This window comes from Sebastes fasciatus, chromosome 21 (genome assembly GCF_043250625.1).
Source record: "Sebastes fasciatus isolate fSebFas1 chromosome 21, fSebFas1.pri, whole genome shotgun sequence".
In the NCBI taxonomy this organism is placed as follows: domain Eukaryota; kingdom Metazoa; phylum Chordata; class Actinopteri; order Perciformes; family Sebastidae; genus Sebastes; species Sebastes fasciatus.
The window spans coordinates 2,494,330-2,507,293 of NC_133815.1; the positions used below are offsets into that span (position 1 = coordinate 2,494,330).

A 12,964-nucleotide genomic window follows, 5' to 3' on the forward strand; every position below is an offset into this window, starting at 1 on the left:
TCAAAACCTCCGACTGAATCTGTTTTCTTTTTTTGTTCTTGTTCTCGTGCAGCAAGCGTGCGGGTTCGAGTACACGTCCAAACTGCAGCGAATGTTCCAGGACATCGGAGTCAGTAAAGACCTGAACGAACAGTTCAAGAAACACCTGACCAACTCTGAGCCTCTGGACTGTAAGTAAACACACAAACACGCACTAGAGTATACAGCGAGTTTCCAGTTTATTAGGTACACCTAGCTACTGCAGTCTGATACAACAGTCCCCCGGTTTAGGCAAGGGGTGGCGCCTGGGTAGAGCGTGCAGGAGGCAGGGCATGACGCAAAAACACTGTGGTCAGTGTGACATGATACCATGCACAAGACCTATTGCTGATGTTGGCATTTGTGTTCACAAAATAGCCGGTTTGCTTTTTACTATTTATTCCTCTAGGTGCAACAACAACTTTGCTCCGTGTTGCAAATGCAAAACATACAGTAAGTTCCTATTGTCACAGATGACCCCTCCTCCACCAGGTTTCCCCTCAACCCGTGTCTCACGCTCTCATTGGTTGTAGCTCGTGGCCAAAGTCCCCGACAGGTCCAGATATTTAGCCTGTTAGATATCTGGAATGTGTCTGCGAGGCATCGGCAAGCCTCTCGGCTAGCATCTTTGAGTAGTTCACACTTGACGCTCGAGCAGCGAGCCAACGCCGATTTGCCTCTTAATCTGGGGCTTTTGTCGGGATCTCAAAAAACTGTCAGGGAGCAGAAAATCAGGGCTAAAGTCGTGTGATGTGAACTAGCTTTTACCAGCAAGTCGTCTCTCCAGTTAGACGTTTTTGTTGGCGTCTTCATGTAAATGACCCTTCTTCTTCATCCTCGGATGTTTATTTTCTTCCGGTTTTGTGCCAGCTACATGATAGAAACGTCATCAACACGCCCACTCGCTTGCTGTGAATTCTCCAGACAATGATTCACACACGGGCTCAATGGGACATTACACAGACTTTGTACTAAGGAGCTGGCATGGTAAAGTCCGTTTAATGTCCAGTCTGATTGATTTGGACATTTGCGTTCTCATATACTATACATCTCCTCCTCTGGGTAATGTCTACATCAGTTCAGGGTTGCAGTGCATGTGTGAAAGGGACTTATGAGAGGATGATTGTTTTATTGTTTTAGAGCGTTTTGATGTCACATGCTGCAGGATGTCTCAGACCAGACTACACTTACCAAACATTACAGGAATTAAAATATGAGGGAAAATATGCTGGACTCTGGTGTGTCAAATCACAAAAACCCCACGTTTGATTAGAAACTGTGTGTGTGTGTGTGTGTGTGTGTGTGTGTGTGTCTTACAGTGGACTTCAGTATCCAGGTTCTCAGCTCCGGGTCTTGGCCTTTCCAGCAGTCCTGCACCTTCGCTCTGCCTTCTGAGGTAAGACTAGTAACAACTTATTTTACAACCCAGTTCTCACTGTGCAAAAGTAGGTTTAAGGAGTAAAATCTATTTCATGATTCGTAAACTGCACAAGCATCCATGAAATAAGGGTTTCTTCTGTTCCTGCTTTGGGAGGAAAAATTTGTTTTTGTAGCTGCAACTTGGTTCAGACCTGTGTGAGCATGTGTTGACCTGCTGCAGCAGTCACTAATGATTGTTGATGACATAGTTGAACCGTCTTCAATAAACAGAAGGAGGCTGCAGTTTCCAGGACTAAATCTTATACTCCTCCTTCAGCTGGAGACCTCACTCAAACCTTCTCCACGGCCCCCGAGGTTTCCCTGGACCTCAGTTTGAGAACCCGTCCCCTCTGAACTCTCCTCTTTGTCTCTCTTTCTGCGCAGCTGGAGCGAAGCTACCAGCGCTTCACGGCGTTTTACGCCAGCAGACACAGCGGCAGGAAGCTGACCTGGCTCTATCACCTGTCCAAAGGAGAGCTGGTCACCAACTGCTTCAAGAACAGGTGAGTGTGTCTTTAAAGAGCTCACAGGTAGAGGGCGCTGTCAGTGCAATTCAGCTCTTTTTGTTTTGTACACATGTCTAATAATTATTTTGCAATCTTACCTGAACCTGAGCGTTCGCGATACCTTAATAAATAAAGGTTGATCGCCGTCATGTCTCTTTCCCCCGTCCAACACAGCAGCCGGATATTGCCTATCCAGACATCTCTGCATATCTGATTGAATCCCATTAGTCTGAGTGTTGTCTGTAAATAACCGTGTTAACAGCCAACTGTTTGATCTATAGGCTGAGATTTAGTTGGAGACGACAGTCTGATGCTGCCGTAACGTTATTGTATGACTGTATTATTTTATGCTAGTCACTGTCACCAGCATCATTTAGCCATTAGCCAACAGCTTTTCATGATTTTCTCTCCTGTGACGGCGACTTTCTTTCCCTCGGAGATGACGCCATGCTGGTTTGGTCTATAGCTTGGAGTCATAAAGACCCTCCATTATATCTTTCTTAGGCAGGGGAACAAATTAGATATCAGCGTTTTTTTTTATTTATTGTTGGTGCAACCAACTACACAGCAACTCTTCAGCGTAGCGTTATCACTACTAGCGGTTTGTATAAAGTAGAAGTTTGGAGACGTGTTTCAACTTCCTCTGTTTACTCTGTTACCGTCTACGAGGGAAACAGGATTGTTTGATCGCACATTTTCCTCATATCGTTCAGCCCTACAGCCAACAAACATTTCTAAGAAAACATGACTGAAGCATGTTGTTTCAGCGGCTCTAGAAATATGAACCAGAGTTGACGTCTGCTTGTGTTGATTTCTCAACTGTAAGCTATTTGAAGGTTGTTTCTTCTCATCGTGAATCATGTTTGTCAGATATACTTGTTCTGTTGACCAGCTGTGAGGAACAGGCCGGTTCATACTGAACCTGTTGTTGTTGTTTTTTACAGGTACACGCTGCAGGCCTCCACCTTCCAGATGGCCATCCTGCTGCAGTACAACACAGAGGACAGTTACACCGTCCAGCAGCTCACTGACAGCACACAGATCAAAACTGTGAGCACGTCCTCACACTCTTATTCTTTATATATGACATGTGGTGGCTTCAATGTTTAATTTCTCCTCTAACTGACATTTTATTTTATTTTCAGGACATTCTGGTTCAAGTTCTGCAGATTTTGTTAAAATCAAAGCTGCTGGTGAGTAACACAACTGATCCTGTTTTTGGTCTTTTGCTCGGTCAGTTCAGTCGTATTTAAGCCTCCTTCAGACATCCACCACAAATACTCTTTAAACACACATTCTTTTACAGATGCAATCAATCAGAAACATCTACAGAGCTTGTACCACCTCTTCATGTATACAACAGTCAACATACACTCACCGGCCACTTTATTAGGTACACCTTGCTAGTACCGGGTGGTCTTCTGCTGCTGTAGCCCATCTGCTTCAAGGTTGGACGTGTTGTGCGTTCAGAGATGGTATTCTGCATACCTTGGTTGTAACGAGTGGTTGTTTGAGTTACTGTTGCCTTTCTATCATCCCGAACCACTCTGCCCATTCTCCTCTGACCTCTGACATCAACGAGGCATTTCCGTCCACACAACTGCCGCTCACTGGATATGTTCTCTTGTTCGGACCATTCTCTGTAAACCCTAGAGATGGTTGTGCGTGAAAATCCCAGTAGATCAGCAGTTTAATACTCAGACCAGCCCGTCTGGCACCAACAACCATGCCACGTTCAAAGTCACTTAAATCCCCTTTCTTCCCCATTCTGATGCTCGGTTTGAACTTCAGCAAGTCGTCTTCACCACGTCTAGATGACGTAATGCATTGAGTTACTGCCATGTGATTGGCTGATTAGCTATTTGTGTTAACAAGCAATTGAACAGGTGTGCCTAATAAAGTGGCCGGTGAGTGTATTTTGCAGCTAATGTTGCACATTAATTTTTCTCCCCACATAAAAATGGCAGTTTCTGAGGATCTGGGAGATGGATAAAGGATAGATCAGAATGTTATTTATGTTTTCAAAGAAAACTTCCCTCACATCCTTTTATTCCTCACAGTACAGTAAGAAGTGCGATTCAGTCTCCGCCTCTCTTTTATGACGAAGTGATCACAGCTTGGCCTCCATGAGTAATCTGTTCTTCTGTGTTCTCTCTCTCTTTCTTTGTCTCTCTCCCTCATCTGTCTTTAATTCTCTCTCTCTCCCTCCCTCATTAATGTAGAAGTCTCCTCTGTCTGAAAGACAGAAATCACCACTTTAACAGACAGATAGATGGAACCAGCAGTGTTAAATATTCCATGTCGGAAAAGGCTATAAAGACACAAAGTCTTGTCCTGACAGTATTTGTTATTTTCCTTTTGGACACCAGAGGGCGTGAAATTACAAATTCTTCTTTTATTCTCAGTAGCAGACGTGTAGGTGACCTTTTACTGAAACCAACTCTCCTCAAAGATCTTTCAAAAATAATCACAAAGTCACAGTATTTAACCAGAGTGTGTGAAAGGAAAGAAACAGAAGGCCTTTTGCATAATAGTGCAGTGTGTTTGTTAAAATAAATTTCTATTCAGATCACTCACATCAGCAGCCTCACTGATGTCTGTCTGTCCGACAGGTGATGGAGGACGAGAACGCCAACGTGGACGAGGTGGAGTTCAAACCCGACACCGTCATCAAACTTTTCCTCGGATACAAGAAGTGAGGAGCTTCACAACAAACGTCTTCAAACGTGTCCAGCTTTACAGACGGTTTTTATTTAACTTTATCTTGTTTCCTCCACCTCAGTAAGAAACTGAGGGTTAATATCAACGTCCCGATGAAGACGGAGCAGAAACAGGAGCAGGAGACGACTCACAAGAACATCGAGGAGGATCGAAAACTCCTCATTCAGGTGACGGTTTACACCTCAACAAACAGCTTTTTTAAACAATATTTAACCTTGTTCAGCAATTTGGAAAAGCTGCTCTGACGTCCTTCGAAGACAAATGTCAGTGTCTAAAAACTGCCATAAAAATATGATATATTAATATTATTTTCTACTTTTTGAGTTAAATCTTTTAACCAACTATAGTCCTGATCATAACTACCAAATACTCATTAATTTTATGAATTTTAACCCTTTAAATGCTAGTTTGTTTACATAATGCCACTGTTTTTTGGGGGATATATATAGGGGAATTTTTTAACAATCTGGGATATGTCAATGATTAGCAACAACATTGATTTTGATGCATTTATATTTTTTTGTACAGATTTAAAAAAAAATTCCCACTTGTTGCCTTAGAGGACAAAAATATCCCTTTCCTAAAACTGATAAGAAAATACTATATATTAGTATATCAACATATTTCATGACCATAACTACCAAATATTAATTAAGTTTCAGAATTTTAAGTCTATAAATGCCAGTTTGTTTACATAATGTCACTGTTTTAAATGAGTAAAAACACAAAAATTGCATTTAGTATACAGAAAATAATTCACAGTCTGAGATATGTCAATGATTAGCAACAACATTTATTTTGATGCATTTTTATGTTTTTCTATATATTTTATAAAAACTCCCACTTATTATCTCAGGACAAAAGTATCCCCTTTCTAAAACTACTATAAAATACTATATATTAATATTATTTTCCACGTTCACCGAGTTAAATCTTTTAACCAACATCAGTCCTGATTATAACTACCAAATATTAATTAATTTTCAGAATTTTAAGCCTTTAAATGCCAGTTTGTTTACATAATGCCACTGTTGTTTTTATGTAGAATTTTTTTTTATTATTTTCTGTATACTAAATGCTGGGGGGATTTTTTAACAGTCTGGGATATGTCAATGATTAGCAACAACATTGATTTTGATGCATTTTCATTTTTTGTGCAGATTAAAAAAAACTCCCACTTGTTAATTTAGAGGATAACTTACTAAAACTGCTATAAAAATACTATATAATAATATAATTTTCTACTTTCACTGAGTTAAATCTTTTAACCAACTTCAGTCCTGATCATAACAAATATTAATTCATTTTCAGAATTTTAAGCCTTTTAAATGCCAGTTTGCTTACATAATGCCACTGTTGTTTTAAATGAATAAAAACACAAAAATTGCATTTAGTTTACAGTAAATAATTTATATATATATAATATTAATATTATTTTCTACTTTCCGTAAGACTTTATTTTTGCAAGATTTTCAGGTACAGTTTTTACAGATATCTTTATTTTTGCTGAGAGATATAATTTTAACATTCAGTTAACAAAAACAACAGAGCTGTCAGTGTTTCTTGCATGGAAATATGAATGTATAATAAATATGTTGTGTTGAATTAGTACTGATGGCCTGTGTGTGTTTGTAGGCTGCCATAGTGAGGATCATGAAGATGAGGAAGGTCCTGAAGCACCAGCAGCTTCTGGCTGAAGTCCTGAACCAGCTGTCGTCCCGATTCAAACCCAGAGTCCCCGTCATAAAGGTAACACACGCACACACTTCATAATGGCCTGGTGATATTCTGTATTTTTCTTAATGTCAACAAATGCCATGAAAATCCCAAAACCAACACTAAAAGCTTGAGAATCTTATTCCTATCTTTTCATGGGATTTGTTGACATAAAGAAAAATGTAGAATGATGTCAGACGTGTTTTATTCTGTGTTCTCCGCCTCATGTTTGTGTTCTGTCTCCCTCTTGTGGACAGAAATGCATCGACATCCTGATAGAGAAGGAGTACCTGGAGCGAGTGGACGGCGAGAAGGACACGTACAGCTACCTGGCCTGAACGCCGACCTCCCTCCCACCCGCCGGCTCTCCTCAGTTTTATTTGTTATCTTCATTTTTTTTTTTTTTTTTTATTTTATGTCTGAGTAATAAAGTGAGGATCCCTCTGAGCGGCGGACATGTTGTGAGTGTGTCGCTGACCATGTGACCGCCCTGATATGACAACCAACCACCAACCTGAGGGGGAGGAGGGTGTGAACTTTGTGCTCTCCCTTCAGCGATGAAGGAACACCCCCTTCTTCCTGTTGAGACCGGGAGACCCCGTCTACACGCTCGCCTGTCCCGTCCCATCCGTAGGACTCAAAACACACTTCCTTGTTGTCATATTGTAAATAACAACCACAGACTCTAAGAGGAAAAAACAACCCCTACTCCCTTCTTTACATAGCGCAAACGTAATGAATTAGCCTACAGCCAATCAGAGGAGAGCCGCATCCAAAGGTTTCTGCATGCTACTGCCTACCTGCACCACAGTGACCACGAAAAAAAGATTAAAAAGTAAAAATAAAAGTCGAGTCACTGGGCAGCCGACGCAGTCCACCGTACGACGACACGAAAATCGACGCCGGTCCTGTAATTTAAAGTCTGCGACTGAACCGGAGGAGGAGGAGGTGGAGGTGGTGAGTTTAGAGCCGCCATGATGCTTCTTTATCTGCTGAAGTTGTCTCAGTTTTGGTTTGAGGTCGGTTGGGTTCATGCAGGAGGCCTGTTTCATTACTGAACGGTGGACATTTGTATAGTGTGGTTCATTTTCTAAATGTGTGATAAATAAAAACAAGGAAAGATTTCTCAACGCCCGCTTCTCCCGAGACTCTGTTCACACCCGTATCTTTATATCTAGTTATGTCTAGCTGCTGTTTTAGTTCCCTTTTCTTCACTGGGTGAACTTAAAGAGGGTCTTTCATGTGTTTCAATATGGAAAAATTATTAAGGGATAATTCTGACTTTTTTAGAGGGACTGTTTGTAACTTCTTAAACGTGTAAATCAATCCGGTTCGGTGTCGCGTTCGAGTGTGGCTACGCTGTTCAGACTCAGACTCCAACTCAAGCTACACCGAAGCACCAAAACCTCTTGGTTGTATCTATTGAAGCCCGTCTGTTAAACAGTGTTGGCCGCGGTCGGAGGACGTGGGGGAGACCGTAGCTTTGGTCTCCAGGGCCGGAGTCTCTGCTGTACTCTGCTCCTCTGCCTGCCTGCCTTCACTCACACACCGCGCTCGTTCTCGCTATTTCGCTCCACTCTCACGTGCATGCTGCTCACTCCACACTGCAGAAGAGTTAGTTTAGCTCTGAGAATATCTAGTGAATGTTCAGTGGACGTTTGTGCAGAAATAACTGCTGCAGCTCCTCCAGACCAACAGAGGTTTCCTGTGTCTTGTGAAGTGCAGAGAGAAACGTTATCGTCTCTGACCAAAACTCCGGCGTCTCCCCCGTTCCCGCGGTCGGGAGGCTGAGGCAGGAAAAGCCAACACTAGGATCAGCAGTGATTCATGGAGAGACCTTCGTCTGGTCAGCTAACATTACTGCCAAGCAGCTGAAATATAGTGATATTGTGGTTTTAGCTGACGTGTGTCTCCTCACTGTGTTGAGCGATGCTCGTTCATGTCTATGTAGAGCGAGCGCAAGCGCGGCGCTGACTTTCATTGACTTAACGTGTCTTAAGTGTCGCTGTTAACAAGCATTTCTTATTACAAACAGCCCCTTTAAGTGCGGTTGTATGAGGTACTTAAACATCAGACCGGCACGTACGGGTAGTTCGCAAAAAGTCAAGGCCGCGCCCCCTTTTGGGTGAAAGAACAGAATATCCCAGACTTCAATGCAATTTGACAAATTTGCGCATTCATCTTTTGTTATACAAACATTTGTTTTAAACAAGTCTAATTATTTTGCAACCTTGTCTTGTTCATGAAACCTCAATTAGGGTTGATCGCCGCCATATTTGATTGAATCCCGTTTTGAGTATTACTCAAGCTAATGTAAGCTAGCCATGCTAGTCACTGTCACCAGCATCATTTATCCATTTAGCACACAGAGTGAATATTAACGTATCGTATGAACCTCAGATGTCAGTGTGAACGCCTCGGTTAACCTGCTACACAACAGCTTTTCATAATTTTTTTTCTCCTGTGACGGCGAGTTTCTTTGCCCCCAAAAAGGAGCGCAGCCTCGGAGATGAAGCCATGCTGGTCTGGTCTATAGCTTGGAGCCATAAAGCCATGCTGGTCTGGTCTATAGCTTGGAGCCATAAAGCCATGCTGGTCTGGTCTATAGCTTGGAGCCATAAAGCCATGCTGGTCTGGTCTATAGCTTGGAGCCATAAAGCCATGCTGGTCTGGTCTATAGCTTGGAGCCATAAAGCCATGCTGGTCTGGTCTATAGCTTGGAGCCATAAAGCCATGCTGGTCTAGTCTATAGCTTGGAGCCATAAAGCCATGCTGGTCTGGTCTATAGCTTGGAGCCATAAAGCCATGCTGGTCTGGTCTATAGCTTGGAGCCATAAAGCCATGCTGGTCTGGTCTATAGCTTGGAGCCATAAAGCCATGCTGGTCTGGTCTATAGCTTGGAGCCATAAAGCCATGCTGGTCTGGTCTATAGCTTGGAGCCATAAAGCCATGCTGGTCTGGTCTATAGCTTGGAGCCTCTATTAGATCTTTTTTAGGACACGGCAGGGGACCAGATCAGAGATCAGTGTTTATGGATCTATTGGTGTAACCAACTACACAGCAGCTCTTTAATATAGTGTTATTACTATTAGCGGTTTGTTTAAATTAGAAGTTTGGAGACGTGTCTACTCTGGAGGACGTATTGCCGGTCTGATGTGTCCATGGTCAGTGTATTACCTACAGTAGATGGCAATTGGGAAGGTTTTCGACATACTAAACTATGACCTTTTTTAAATAAAACATTTTCGACATACTATACTATGACTTTTTTTTTTTTTTTACTTTTGACATACTATATTATGGCTTTTTTAAAAATAAAAAAAAAATTTCGACATACTATATGATTTTTTAACTTTTTGACATGCTATACTTTGACTTAGTATGTCGAAAAAAGTTTTAAAAAAGTGTCGTATTTCAAAATATGAAAAAAATCATAGAATTTTGATTTTTAATTAAACTCTGGACATCCCGTTTAAATAGAATACTGTATTTTTACTGTTAGCTGCAAATGAATTGGCCTAAAAACACAAACCAGTGAAAGAAAAATCTGATGATCTAATCTTACCATCTGTTCACAACCAAATGTTCAGTCATGTGACCGTTACTGTATGATCAAATGAAGAAAAGTGTAACCACGAACCACGGAAGTTTTGTTGGCCTAAATTAAAATGAACAAACAGAAAAAAACATCCATTTACAATATTTTAATCTGCATCACTTTGAACAACAAAATCCCTGTAAACATTACAAAATCAGCACCTGTGTCATCGGAGGAAAAAAGTGGTCCTGGTTTGACAAGAAGAAGAAGAGTGTAAAGTTAACACAGGAGGACGTCTGAAACGATAAATAACCTGCGGTATAGATTTCTACAAGGGCCGGGTAACGTGTGATTTTACTGTTTTAAGAATCAAAAACATTTTCTATTTAGACATTTAAGAAGCTTTTTTTCTCCCACTGATGTTTAAACACTTTCAGAAACATGTAGATACTTCAGAGGTGTGTTTGTTTCTGATTGGCTCGTATTTTTCTGTCACCCAGCCCTCCAGTAACAGATACATACGAACACAAACCTTTCAAAGTTGCTGGTTTTTAATTAAAACTCCACAGGCGCCGATTTCACTGATTGACAAATCAGTGAAATCAGGGGTCAGCAACCTTTACGATCAAAAGAGCCATTTTAGGCAAAATAAACTAAACAAAAATCTGTCTGGAGCCGCAAAACATTTGAGCATTGTGATTGGCCCATGTGCAAATGTACGACGGAGTATTAGGGCCACATTGAGGAAAAACAAATCTGAGATTTCGAGAATAAAGTCATAATATTACGAGAAAAAAGTCGTAATATTACGAGAAGTCATAACTTCACAGGAAAAAATTGGTAATATTACGAGAACAAAGTCATAACTTTACGAGAAAAAAGTCATAACTTTACGAGAAAAAAGTCGTAATGTTACAAGAATAAAGTCATAACTTTACAAGAAAAAAAGAAAAAACGTAAAATTACTACTTTATAATGTTATGACTTTATTCTCGTAATATGACTTTATTCTCGAAATCTCCGATTTTTTTCCCCCCTCAATGTGGCCCTAATACTCTGTCGTACCATAGACCTACAACAATGATACATAAAAATGAAAACAAAAAAACACATACATTTCCACTAATTTTTTTTTTTAAATCCACAGGGAGCCACTGGAGAGGGGCAAAAGAGCCACAGGTTGCTGACCCCCGAGTTAAATCAATGAAAGCAGCTGCTGTGGGGTTTGTTTTGGGGATGAATCACTGGTTTACATGGTCTTTAAATGCAGTCACACCCCAATCAAATGCATCAACACTGAGGAAATTAGGACCGTGGGAAGGCTCATTTGAATCAGCAGTAAAAGGTTTGTGATCTTAAAACAACTTTCATGAAAAACAAAAAGGGGTTCCTATACATTTCTGTTTGAAATATTTCACCAGATTGTGGTCAGAATATAAGAGTTGCCATTTTCATTGTGAAAAATCAATGTGAAAATCCCTTCCCCGAAACTTTTCCTGACCTGAGAATGTCCAAACGAGATGTGTAGGAACCCCCGAGAGAAAAGCACCAGGTTTCAGAGTCGTTCATCCATCAACTACAGACATCGCAGCACCACGAGACGTCCGTCTCTGTGAAGTTTGTAATAAATTACAGGTGTAAAAGTAAGAAGGTTGGAGATCAAACAGGAACATCAGCGGGGAAGATGGAGAAGAAGAAAAGGAGGCTGGTATTGCTTCAAGTCGGCCAGACGTCGCGCCGAGAGTCTGTGGTATTCTTAAGCACCAGATTTCACATCAGAAAAGAGAAAGTGTGATTGTTGGTACGTTATTAAAAGGCTTACAAGAGGAATTCTCCGAAAAAACTATGAAGATTATATTTATACTGATTGGACATCACGTTGAGGAGGCAGTACAGTCATTGGAGGTCCTCTGAACGGAGGAGGAAAGAGTTAGGAGAGGGTCCTCTGTGGTTTTTTCTTCTTTTTTTAAAAACGTCTTCATGCAGAAAGTTAAAAATCAGACACTTGGCTGATCTACAGACGGGACTGTTGACTGGTGAGTGTTCGGTTAAGGACTCAAGGCACAGCAGAGAGTGGGACACCGCGGGGTTAAACATCTACAAACACCTCAGGACTATTTAACATTTCGTTTCCCATCACATGCTCACTGCGCTCTACTCGTACTCAAGTTGCTTTGCTCGCACCGTTCAGCAGCTGTTTGGCTTTAACAATTAGTTAATCAGTTATCTGCAATTAATTTACAAGACAAATACAAAATATTCCTCTGAAAGGTCAGAAATTCATCCGACTGTTCGACGGCTGGTCAGGAGGAGTTAATCGGTCCTCGCCCGACGACGCTGAAATTCGGCACGACTCTAAAATGAGTCGTGCGGCTCAAAGTTTGGGCCAGAAATTGGCTAAAATCGTACAGTGTATGCCAAGCTTTACTGGATCAACAGAATCTTTTTTTTTTTTTTTAAACAGAGAATGCGCTGTTTCCAGCTTCTTAAATGTGAGATTTAGGACCAATTTAGGTTAAACTTTACACAATTCTTACGAGACTTCAGAGCTGAAACAATTAAATCGATCATTTGAATGACAGAAAATTAACTGGCAGCAATTTTAATAATTGATTATTTGGCTACAGATGTTTACTCAAGATATAATATATAAAATTTTGAATCTCTGGGTTTCGGACTGTTGATAGGACAAAATACTTTTTTGCAGTCCTACAAGAAATAAAGATGTTCTCTTTAGCTGAATGACGACCTAAATGTTCTGCTGATTATAACAAGAGATCTGGGATTTGTCAGTTTACAAACTATCATTGAACACAACCCTCGCTTGCTACAGTGAGCTTTGAACCAAACAAGGAGCTCAGACGTAGAAAACAAACTGGACTTAGTGAGTAGGAGTGGAGCTCAGTGCTGCTGGGAAAACGTTCACAGACGGGAGAGAGACGACAGGAGAGGCAACAGAGCGTCAGAGGAGGAGAACATGAATGAAAACCTTCATCATCAGTATCCGTGTGGTTTTGGTTGAGTTTGGTTTTAAAAAAAAAAAAAA

General features: G+C 40.9%; 1 protein-coding gene across 3 annotated transcripts in view; it reads left to right on the forward strand.

Moving 5' to 3' along the window:
• The window catches only part of LOC141759422 (cullin-1), a 30,836-nt gene extending 23,326 nt beyond the window's left edge, over window positions 1-7,510 (forward strand). For all 3 annotated transcript variants that reach the window (XM_074621476.1, XM_074621474.1, XM_074621475.1), the window contains 9 exons: window positions 53-170; window positions 1,338-1,414; window positions 1,822-1,940; window positions 2,888-2,993; window positions 3,089-3,136; window positions 4,556-4,638; window positions 4,726-4,831; window positions 6,300-6,413; window positions 6,638-7,510. In XM_074621476.1, the coding sequence (XP_074477577.1) occupies window positions 53-170; window positions 1,338-1,414; window positions 1,822-1,940; window positions 2,888-2,993; window positions 3,089-3,136; window positions 4,556-4,638; window positions 4,726-4,831; window positions 6,300-6,413; window positions 6,638-6,718 (852 nt within the window). In that variant the 3' untranslated portion in view covers window positions 6,719-7,510. The remainder of the gene's footprint in view (window positions 1-52; window positions 171-1,337; window positions 1,415-1,821; window positions 1,941-2,887; window positions 2,994-3,088; window positions 3,137-4,555; window positions 4,639-4,725; window positions 4,832-6,299; window positions 6,414-6,637) is intronic.
• The last annotated feature ends 5,454 nt before the right edge of the window (window positions 7,511-12,964 follow it).